Below are 12,544 nucleotides of genomic sequence, written 5' to 3' on the forward strand. Positions count from 1 at the left end.
TGAATAGTTCAAGAGCACACTCAAGACATAAGTGTCTGTCACATACTATAAATCCTTGAGGTAAAGCAACTAACCAAATCTGAATTATGGGATAGGAAATACTCTGCCATTAATTAAAGAAAAAAAAGTCTAATAGCATTTCACAATTTTTCAAATAACAACATTATATATATACTAGGGGCCCAGTGAATGAATTTGTGCACCTTGAAAGGAACTGTGGGCTGTGAGGCTGTGGTGGGCACAGGGCGGGTCTCAGCCCATCCTCCCATGCCCCCGCCCAGCCCCTCCCGCCCCGCCCCCTGTCCCCTGTCTGCCAGCAGCCCAGCTCCCGCCACTGCTGCTGCTCCCATGTGCTGACGGCGCCAGCCCCGCTCGCACCCACTGACGGCGCAGAGCGATTGGGGCCAGTGCCAGCAGCGGGTGCGAGAGGCGGCTGCCGGCCTCAATCGCCCCTCAGGAGCAGGGGGATGTGGAGAAGCCGAGGGGCGATCGGGGCTGGCAGCCGCTGCTCACATCTGCTGACGACCCCGGGTAATCAGGACCAGCGCCGGGCACCAGCAGCGGATGCGAGTGGCGGCTCCAGTGCCGGCTGCAGGTGGGAGTGGGGCCAGCACCCGCAGTGGGAATAAGTCGTGGCTCTGTCGCTGGCAGTGGGTGCAAGCGCCCAGCGGGACCACGGTGTGCGGGAGCAAAGAATTTTCAGTAATCACCAGAGGCTCACCCCGATGATAGCAACCGGCACCCCGCTGTGGTCTGGTGCCCCTGCTCACCTGCTCCACCATTCCGCCATGGACAATGCCTGCCATGTTTCGCACTCTGTTGCCTGCTGCTGACGCCTGCCATGTTCCACACACGCCCCCTGGTGGTCAGCGCACATCATAGCAACTGGTTGTTCAGTTGTTCCACCATTTGGTCTATTTGCATGTTAGGGTTTTATATATATAGATAATGTAGAAAGAAAACTAATTACCTCATGATCATGAGTGGCCTGTCTGGCTGCATCTAAAAAATATGAAAGAGTAAGAAAACATTAAGTTAAAAAAGCAAATCAGAGTAACAATTAGACCAAAAGAAACAACTGTGCCAAACCACAAAAACTGCTGGTATATGTAGGCTAGCACAACATATGATATTTTCTCTTATGGCTTTGTTAATCAGTTAGTCAGTATTTATTGGTTACAATTAGACACAAGAGAAACAGCAGACATAGTTCTTACCGTTGAGGAGAATACAGTGAGAAGGTGAAAAGGAAGCATATGCCAAAGGCTGTTTGCACAACATTATAGTTTTGCAAGCAAAATGCCCAAGTGTGAGAAGATGCAATGACTAAAGAATGACAGACTAGTTGTGGGTGAGGCATCTTTGCAGTTTTTCCTGAAGAGGGGAACTTAAAGCAATACTTGTAAGGGTGAGAGAAACAATTTTAATGTAGGATAAAAGATCCATGAAGACCAGGATCTTGTCTATCTTGTTCACTGGTGCTTTTTTAAAGGCTAGATGAGAGGCTGATGTATAACAGGAGGTGCTCAATACATATTTTTTTGAATGCACGCATACATGAATGTATGATTGAAAAGGATGATTATCTGAGGCTGGGAGAAATGACATATGACTAAACTGGGAATTATAAAAAAAAAGCACAGACATCTAAAAAGGGTCTTGGAGCACAAGCCAGACTGTTGATACTGGTATGGAAACCAATTGGAATTTATAAATTAGAGCAATGTGATTTTAATCAAATTTCAAGATGATGCTTTTAAGTGAATGTAGTATAATAGAGAAATGATAGAAACATCCTATACAATAAAGAGGTAATATGCAAATTGACCATCACACCCTCACACAAGATGGCCGCCCCCATGTGGTCACAAGATGGCTGTCCCCATGTGGTCACAAGATGGCCGTGCTCATATCGTCACAAGATGGTAGCCCCCATGTGGTCACAATTTGGCCACCCCCATGTCATCACAAGATGGCTGGCAGGGGAGGGCAGTTGGGGTGATCAGGCTGGTAGGGGAGGGCAGCTGGGGGCGATCGAGCCAGCAAGGGAGCAATTAGGCATTGATCAGGCTGGCAGGGGAGTGGTTAGGGGGTGATCAGGCTGGCAGGCAGAAGTGGTTAGGGGCAATGAGGCAGGCAGGCAGGCGAGCAGTTGGGAGCCAGTAGTCCCGGATTGTGAGAGGGATGTCCGACTGCCGGTTTAGGCCCGATCCCTGAGGGGTTCCAGATTGGAGAGGGTGCAGGCTGGGCTGAGGGACACCCCCCTCCAGTGCACGAATTTTGTGCACTGGGCCTCTAGTATCTTTTATATTTATCACTGTAACAGTAGGCTTTGTGACGCTCATCACACATAGAAAACTACAAATATATTTGGTTCTGGTTCTGATACCTTGTCTTTGAGATTTGCCTTTCTGACGGTCCTGGGTTTTCCTACTGAAGACCTTGTAGGCCTCAGTCTTCTGATACTGCTCCAGTTCCTTCATGTAACGCTCCTTATCTCTATCTGCTTCATCAAGGTAGCGCTAGGAAAGAAATGTGGAATTATTTTAAAGAAACAGATCTTATTTAGATAAAATATCAATGAGCTATTTGAAGAACCCAGAGGACAATTAGAACATGGTAAGAAAAATATATGGGAAATAAGCTTTAAAGCAGAATTAAAAATATCATAAAAAGTATAATCTCTAAATTGTAAAAGAAATAGATGATTCTGAGTTTTTATAGACTATTTCCTTTTCTTACTTAATGAAGACAAATTCTAGTGAGGTCATTCTTATAACAAATTCTCAAGAAGATGATTACAGTTATTTTTCTAACCCTATATATATAACTCTACATGGCCTCTAGAGTTCCCAAGATGACAGCACACCACATAGACACATTTAATCCTCCCAGGAGAAAGTATGAAATATTACTTTGTTTCTCTAATTCCCCACCCCATTCTGAGGGAATGATCTCATACATCAATTGCCCTTTTAAAAGCCAGAAGAGTGGGACACTAAAGCCAGAAGACACAAAGAACATTAAAAAGAATGACCTCATTCTATGGGCCTAATATAGACTACTGTGAGAGAGCTTATATCTACATACTTTGTGCTATTCATTATTTAAACAAAGTCTAGTGATCTACTAGCATAATTTTGTTTAATGCCTTATTCTTTTCATTCATCAATTAAGTTTAAGAAATAAAGTATGAAAATACTGCTTCTAAATGAACATAAACTAGAGTCAGAAATTATGTTAAAAACCTTATTGCACACAAAAGCCAAATATAGGGAACACCCAAATGGCCAAATCTGGGATAATTTAGTACCAAAATACTTAAGTACAGTAATAAATTATAAACCATTGAGAAAAAAATTCATATGGCTATAATAAATATCAACCACATAAACATATAAATAGGGAAAGGAGGAGGGCTCTTGCTTAGATTTGAATATTGAGGGCCAACTGGTAAGTTGGGAGTGAGCGCTAGGGTTGGAAAGTGATCATTTTGCAACCACCATGATAAAGATTAGGTCAGGCAAAAGTAATCAATGAATGCAAAATCTGTAGGGAAATTTTGATACTGATATTTGCATGTTCTCCATACACTATTTCCTATCTAATAAAGAGAGAATATGCTAATTGACCCCCACACTATCACAAAGATGGCGGTGCCCACAGCCAATAAGGAGGGAACATGCTAATTGACTGCCCTGCCCTCAAAGATGGCGGTGCCCCCCCAAAGAAAAGATGGTGGAGCCCAGAGACAATAAAGAGGGAATATGCTAACTGACTGCCCACCCTCACAGATGGTGGCGCCCACAGCCAATAAAGAGGGAATATGCTAATTGATTACCCACCCTCAAAGATGGTGGCGCTCAAAGCCAATAAGGGGGGAATATGAGAATTGACTGCCATGCCCTCAAAGATGGCAGTGCCCAGAGCCAATAAAGAGAGAATATGCTAATTGACTGCCCACCCTCAAAGATGGCGGTGCCTGCAGCAAATAAGGAGGGAATATGCGAATTGACTGACATGCCCTCAAAGATGGCGGCACCCAATCCCTGGAGTCTCCCAGTCCCCTCAGCCCCGCAGCCACCCAGGGCTGGCCCGAGGCACAGGCAAGCCTCAGATGGTGGCTGCCCAGCCACCCAGGGCGCAAGTAACCAGGGCCGGCCGAGGCTTGCGCTGCAGGCAGTGGCAGCAGCAGAGGTGTGATGGGGCATTGCCTTCCTCTGATCACCGGGTCGCCTCCTGCCCCTGAGGGCTCCCGGACTGTGAGAGGAGGCAGGCAGGACTGAGGGACCCCCCCTCCCCTCCAGTGCATGAATTTTCATGCACCAGGCCTCTAGTATTAATTATAAGGGAGAATTTAAAAAATATATTGTAAATTAACATTACCAATTAGGAATAAAAGGACACTGTGGTACCCTAAGAAGGACACAACACCACTACAATATTCTGACCAAGAATGCATAACCTCAAACTAATCATGAGGAAACACCAGACAAATAAAAAATGAGAAATATTCTGCTTAAAGTAAACAAAAAAAGAGAAAGAGGAGAGATTGTATTTTTTAAAGATATTAATGTCATCAAATACAAAGAAAGTTGTAGAAATGTTCCAGATTAAAGGAATCTAGAGATTTGACAAACACAAAACCTGACCTTAGACTGGAATCTGAACTGAAGGGGGGACATTTTTTTTTAATCCTCACCCAAAGATATGTTTATTGATTTCAATGAGAGAGGAAGGGACAGAGAGAAACATTGATGTGAGAGAGAAACATCAACTGGTTGCCTCCTGTATGGCCCCGACAAAGGGAGCAAACCCACAACCTAGGTATGTGTCCTGACCATGAATCCAAACTTGCAACCTTTTAGTATAAGGGACAATGCTCCAACCAACTGAGCCACCTAGTCAGAGCATGGAGGGGGAAGTTTTTATAAAGGAATGATGTAATATCAACTGATTAAATTGGAATATGGATGGCAGGTTAGATAAAACTTTTGTGTTAATATAAAATTATAAAGTTGATAATTATAAAAGAATATGTCTATCTTCAGGAAATACACATTAAAATATCTAGGGCTTTTACCTCCTTAGTTAAGTTTATTCCTAGGTATCTTAATTTTTTTGGTGCGATGGTAAATGGGATTGCCTTTTTAGTCTCTCTGTCTGTAAGTTCACTATTGGTGTATAGAAAGGCCATAGATTTCTTGGCGTTAATTTTGTATCCTGCTACATTGCCGAATTCATTTATTAAGTCTATTAGTTTTTTGACGGAGTCTTTTGGATTTTTTATGTACAATATCATGTCGTCTGCAAATAAAGACAGCTTTACTTGTTCTTTTCCAATTTGGATGCCTTTTATTTCTTCTTCTTGTCTAATTGCAATGGCTAATACTTCCAGTACTATGTCAAACAGGAGTGGTGAGAGTGAGCATCCCTGTCTTGTTCCTGTTCTAAGGGGAAATACACGGAAAACTACAGGACACTGAAAAAAGAGATAGAGGAAGACGTAAACAGATGGAAGAACATACCATGTTCATGGATTGGTAGAATCAACATCATTAAAATGTCCATACTACCCAAAGCAATCTATAGATTCAATGCACTCCCCATTAAAATACCAACGGCATATTTCACAGACCTTGAAAGAACTCTCCAAAAATTCATCTGGAATAAAAAAAGACCCCGAATAGCCACAGCAATCCTGAGAAAGAAGAATAAAGTAGGAGGGATCTCAATACCAGATTTCAAGCTGTATTACAAAGCCACTGTTCTCAAAACAGCCTGGTACTGGCACAAGAACAGACATATAGATCAATGGAACAGAATAGAGAATCCAGATATTGACCCAAACCACTATGCTCAATTAATATTTGACAAAGGAGGCATGAACATACAATGGAATAAAGACAGTCTCTTCAATAAATGGTGTTGGGAAAATTGGACAGATACATGCAAAAAAATGAAGCTTGATCACCAACTTACGCCATACACAAAAATAAACTCAAAATGGATACAGGACTTAAACATAAGACGGGAAACCATAAAAATACTAGAGCAATCCACAGGCAGCAAAATGTCAGACATATGCCAAAAGAAATTCTTCACTGACACTGCCCCTAGGGCAATGGAAGCTAAAGAGAAAATTAACAAATGGGACTACATCAAAATAAAAAGCTTTTTCACAGCAAAAGAAACCATCAACAAAACAACAAGAAGGCCCACTGCATGGGAGAACATATTTGCAAATGGCATCACTGATAAAGGTTTAATCTCCAACATCTACAGGCAGCTTATACAACTTAATAAAAGGAAGATAAATGATCCAATAAAAAAATGGGCAACAGACCTAAATAGAATCTTTTCAAAAGAAGACAGAAGGAAGGCCAAGAGACACATGAAAACATGCTCAACGTCACTAATTATCCGAGAGATGCAAATCAAAACAACAATGCGGTACCATCTCACACCTGTCAGAATGGCTATCATCAACAAATCAACAAACGACAAGTGTTGGCGAGGATGCGGAGAAAAAGGAACCCTCGTGCACTGCTGGTGGGATTGCAGACTGGTGCAGCCACTGTGGAGAACAGTATGGAGTTTCCTCAAAAAACTGAAAATGGAACTCCCATTTGACCCAGTAATCCCACTCCTGGGAATATATCCGAAGAAACTAGAAACACCAATTAGAAAGGATATATGCACCCCTATGTTCATAGCAGCACAATTCACCATAGCTAAGATTTGGAAACAGCCTAGGTGCCCGTCAGCAGATGACTGGATCAGAAAACTGGTACATCTACACAATGGAATACTATGCTGCCATAAAAAAGAAGGAATTCTCATCATTTGCAGCAACCTGGGAGGAATTGGAGAACATTATGTTAAGTGAAATAAGTCAGTCAATGAAAGAAAAATACCACATGATCTCACTCATTTATGGATAATAAAGAACATTATAATCTTGAACAAAAAGATAGATACAGAGACAGTAAAGCATCAAACAGACTGTCAAATTACAAGGGGAAGGTTAGGGAGAGGTGGGGGAGATAAGAGATCAATCAAAGGACTTGTATGCATGCATATAAGCATAACCAATGGATGCAAAACTCTGGGGGGTGGGGGCATATATGGGAGGGGGGTGTGGGGAGGGCAATGGTAAGATATGTACACATATAATACCTTAATAAAAAAATTGAAGAAAAAAAAATATCTAGGGCCATGATGTATGTAACTTCTCCTTAAATGATTCTGAAAACAACTGTGTGCATGTGTGTATTGTGTGTGAGTGTGTGAAAGTGTGAGGGAGCTTGTGATGGAGAGAGTATGACCACATATGCAAATAGAGATATGGGATAAAATGTATTAACAATAGATGAATCTGGGTAAAGGGTATTTGGGTGTTCTTTGTACTATACTATGTTTGTAAGGTTTTTTAGATTTGAAACTATTTAAAAAAAGAAAGTAAAAACAAAACAAAAACAAAACAACAGTGTGCATGTGTGTATAAACCCTTGTCCTACCTATATAATAATGGTTAGTTGTGGACATAATTACTGTTACTTTGCTTTTTTCTTTATACATTCTGTATTGTCTGAAAACATTTTAAACCATGAGCATGCATTAATTTTGAAATAAAAAAATTAAAAGAAAAGAGTAACCTATATGTACAACTCACTATCCCTTTATACATTAGAGCTGAAACAATGGATGATATATATACACTGCTTTCTATTAGCTTGCTACCACAAACATAGAGCTTTAAGTTGCAACTTAATCTGATCTCTTTGAAATTTTTTTAATTCAGTCAATTACCAACAGTATTTTTCATTTTGGTAGAAATGAGTATAAGACATAAAAGAAATACAAGTATCTTTCAGATGCTGAGAATGCCAGGAACTTCTTTTTTTAAAATATTTTATTATTATTATTTTTTACAGAGAGGAAGGGAGAGGGATAGAGAGTTAGAAACATCGATGAGAGAGAAACATCGATCTGCTGCCTCTTGCACACCTCCTACTGGGGATGTGCCCGCAACCAAGGTACATGCCCTTGACCGGAATCGAACCTGGGACCCTTCAGTCCTCAGGCTGATGCTCTATCCACTGAGCCAAACCAGTTAAGGCAATGCCAGGAACTTCTTAACCCAAAGTCACTCCCACAACCGTCACTCTGCATTTGGCACATTTCAGCTAGTGCATGACTATTTTGTCCTCCATTCCTCTCAAATGTCTCTAACAAATGGATTTGTTTCAGTTTGATAATAGGGTTAATTTCTGTTTTCGAAGAGAAAGAATTTAAGAATTGCTTTATTTTTCATAATTGGTTAAATATGCCTATTTTTAAACTCTAGTTTAAAAATTGTATCAGAGCAGAAAGACCTTTTAAGTAAAAATCTTATGTGAACAGAATTATATCAAATGACCTTTTCTCATTTAACTCATGACTTTTCATTGAATTTAGTGGAGTAATTTAAATTATGTTGATAAACTTTTTAATATTGAACAACTACAAAAATCTTATGTGAACTCTCAGCATGTCAATCAAACACCAGTGCAGCTGCTTTGGTTGAGAACCCCTCCTGCTCGCACCTTGCAGCAGACTCTGAAAGAGTATAAAAACTATTGTGTTGTAGAAGAGAGCTATGAAGGACCCTGCTAGGCACATGACAAAATTGAAGAATCAGCTGTCCATCCTCTTTGCTTTTCTGATAGAGATTATTTTTGAGATATAATCAAAATTAAGCTAAAGATCAGGAATAGGAAAAAATTACCTGTTTTTCCTCAGGAGGCAGTTTACTCCATTCATTGCCTAACATTCTTGTGATTTCTGGAAATGGGACTTCTGGTCTCTTTGCTCGAAGCTGTTCTCGCCGTTCATTCATGAACCGAACATATCCTGTAAGGGGGGATTTGGGTGCATTGCTATCTCGAAGAGGTTTCTTCCTCTTTCTTCCTTTGGACCACCCTCCTCGTTTACTTCTTTGCTACAACACAAGATAAAATAAAATCCAAAACCAAATTACAAAAACAACAAAAATGTCTCCAAATAACACAACAACAAAAGAGTTGCATTTTCTGGCCATTAAGACCCTAAATATTCAAAGCTCTTTGTATCTGTCACAGGTACAAATAACTTCAATGTAGTTTTCAAGAGGGGACTCCAGGTGGGTCACTTGTAGACCCATTTATGTACCACACTACAAACTGTTGCACTAAAGGGCACATTGTAGTGCTAATCTTAAGAGATGAGAATAAGGGGTGTCATGATCACTCAAGGTTTGGCTTTTATGTGCACTTAACAAGTCCTGAATCCCAACAGGGGAACAGTCTAAATGATAAATGCAGCATATAAAGAGCACTGTGCCAGAGAAGCAGACATTGTCACAGTAGATCAGAACAAGATGTAACATACAATGGGCAAACAGAGAGACAAGCTTTAGCACAAGGATAAAATATTATTCATGAAGCCCTGGTCAGTGTGGATCAGTCAGTTGAGTGTCATCCTGTACACCAAAAGGTCACTGTTTTGATTCCCGGTCAGGTTTCATACCCAGGTTTTGGGTTCGATCCCCAGTCGGCGTGTGTGTGAGAGGCAACCGATTAATGTTTCTCTCTCCCTCTCCCTTCCTCTTTCTCTAAAAAAAGATCAATAAAAACATAATTCATGAAGGGTGTTTGTCATTGATACCACTCAAAGATCAGCTTATTTTCCATAGTAGATAGCATATAAACAAAATAGGACAAAAACACCTAAATATTAATTATATTATTATGTTCCTCCAAATACTTATAAAATTATACAATAACTCATTACCAGGCAAATGGTATATTTGTTATCAGTTTTTTTTAAATCATAGTAACATTAAAGATACTAAGTAGTTTAAGATGTTTGAGAAGCTTTAAGCATTCATCAAAACCTTTAAGTATGCCAACATAAAAAAGTCAGCTCTTTTAAAATGAGAAAAACAATAAAGATTAAAGGTGGTGCTCTTTTATGGCTAAAAAGAGTGCCTTAAAACAGACAATGTAATCAATCATTTGCAAGTAACATTGAGAGTTCAATAAGGGCATGACTATGTAGGCCCAAGTGCCACCTCTGTGTGAATAAAAGATATTCCCTAAGAAAGGCAGAATGATTGGTAAGTGGTATGAATCCTTTAGACACATATGACTCCATGCTGCAGGGCTTGGGGAGCAGTGTGTGGTCTTGGACATGGGCATGTGGGCTTCTCATTCATTACTTGTTTAATTAAATAACACATCCACTCATTTAACAAGCATTTGTTGAAAATCTAGTATGATGTAGGTATAAATTTCTTAGGGGAAAAAAGAGTCTAACTGTTTTTATGTCATTAAAACCATTAATATGATTCTATGTAAAACAAGAAATATAAAACAGAAAATTCTGCAGAATGTAAGAAAGCCAGATGATGGACACCTACTGCCTGCTCCTTTAGAAGCTTCAGAGACCAGTAACAGGACATACCAGCTTACCTCATCTTCATGCCTCTGTTCACTGCCTTCTGCTGTGTTTGAAGGCTCATTCTGAAGCAACTGATCTTGGGAGAGACCCTCCACAAATTCTGGATTGTTGGTAGATGATGTGACTCCAGTACTATATGGAATATCTGGGTGGCTTAGCCTGAAAAATAACAGACAGAAGTATAACAGTTCAGTATCAACAGCATCGAACACTCCTATTTATCAAGGTTCAAGACAAATATCCCTGCCAGCAAAAGCATAGGTCAGTCCTTGAATTAATTCCCCCACCTCATTCTGTATAAATGTAAATAGTATTTATAGCAGTTATAGAGTATTTAAAAAATGATTTCAGTGCTTGATGGAACCATGTCAGTTCCATGAAGATGTCTACTAAAAACAGCTATAATCTTTCCCCAAAATATTACCTCTCCCCTCAACATACATGCCTCATAATTTAGTTCTGAGCATGCAACAGAGCCTGACTTTTATATGCTATCTTTCATGTATCTCCAATGTAAAGGGAAAATACTATTAACGGAAAAGGATAATAGGAATGGGAACTGTAGAAGAAGTTTGCCCCTAGCACAAGAGAGAGAGTTCTCGAAGGGCATAAAATATATTTTATGGTATATTCCATAGGCTATTTCTTCTTAGATTAAAGTATTTATTGACAAACAGACCATTTAAAAATAATATTATCAAGTTCAGTAAGTTCAGGTATAAATGATAATGAATCAAGCAGATATAATTCTTTTCTGTTCCCACTATTTGTTCCAGATGAGTCAGCAAAACAGATCTTAAAAGAAGATACAAATGATGGCTGGGTCTTAAGACTGACTTACCCTATCTCATGTGGATAAAGGAATGAAAGAAAAGATTAATACCACATTACACAAAATTGAGGTTTTCTGGGGGGAGGAGTGGGAGAGGTGAAAGAAGATATAAAAGAGAGTAATATTCAGTCATTATTCTGAAAGGCTGTGTATATTTTATAGGGTTATAGGCATGTAATCATAATGTACTGGAAACATAAGTACTGAAGTACAGGTTTGTAAAATGTGCTGTAAAGGCACAATAAGAGGGTATAATAAATTTTATATGTGTGGAGAGGATATTTTTTAAGATGAATAGGCATTCATCAGGTAAACAATCCTATAAAATAAAAGCCTAATATGCAAATTGACCGAATGGCAGAATGACCGGTCCCTATGACGTGTACTGACCACCAGGGGGCAGACGCTCAACACAGGAGCTGCCCCCAGCCCAACCAAAGTGGGTGCCAGCGGGGGCCCCCGCAAATTGACCCACCAGTTGCCCTGCAGAGGGAGATGACCAGTGGTGGCAGCAGGGGCCAGGGCCGGTGAGTGGGTGGTGCCAGTCTGGCCAAGGCAGGTGCCAGCAGGGGCCCCTCAATAACCCTGCCGGTCGCCCCACAGATTGGCCATGATTGCCGGCCACGCCTAGGGACCCCACCCATGCAGAATTTCATGCACCGAGCCTAGAGTGTCATTATAAGCAGAAAGAACATGATATAACAGGAGAAAGGGAACCTTATCAGGAGGCTACTGCAATAGACTAAGTGAGAGGTAAGGATAGGCAGGATAGAGAATAGGGGAAAGAAAGCTAGGAGATACTTAAGAGGTAAAATGGAGAGAACGTAATGACTGAATATAGGAAAGGAAACAGAAGAGCCAAAGTTAATTCTGAGGTTTCTAGATTGTGTGATTACATACTATGATCCAAGGTAACAACTGCAGTGTGTGTGTATAAGAAAGAAGACTGAAGAGAAAATTGAAAGTTTGAAACTCTTAAGACAGTGGTTCTCAACCTTCCTAATGCCGCGACCCTTTAACCTTTTGCACTCGGATGTCGAGTGTGACTCGACACAGTTAGCATTAGAATAAAGGAATTGAGAAAAAAAGCAAGCGAGTGCAAAGGGTTAATACAGTTCCTCGTGTTGTGGTGACCCCCAACCATAAAATTATTTTCGTTGCTACTTCATAACTGTAATTTTGCTTCTGTTAATGAATCGTAATGTAAATATCTGTGTTTTCCGATGGTCT

At 40.3% G+C, this 12,544-nt stretch overlaps 1 protein-coding gene across 1 annotated transcript in view; it reads right to left on the reverse strand.

Moving 5' to 3' along the window:
- HMG20A (high mobility group 20A) overlaps positions 1–12,544 on the reverse strand; it is a 107,430-nt gene that overhangs the window by 39,449 nt on the left and 55,437 nt on the right. The window contains exons 3-6 of the mRNA XM_079768649.1: positions 10,494–10,641; positions 8,771–8,983; positions 2,390–2,522; positions 971–1,002 (exon numbers count right to left, since the gene is read on the reverse strand). Of these exons, the coding sequence (XP_079624775.1) occupies positions 971–1,002; positions 2,390–2,522; positions 8,771–8,983; positions 10,494–10,641 (526 nt within the window). The remainder of the gene's footprint in view (positions 1–970; positions 1,003–2,389; positions 2,523–8,770; positions 8,984–10,493; positions 10,642–12,544) is intronic.

The sequence above is a fragment of the Cnephaeus nilssonii genome, assembly GCF_951640355.1.
Source record: "Cnephaeus nilssonii genome assembly, chromosome: 4".
Taxonomy (NCBI): domain Eukaryota; kingdom Metazoa; phylum Chordata; class Mammalia; order Chiroptera; family Vespertilionidae; genus Cnephaeus; species Cnephaeus nilssonii.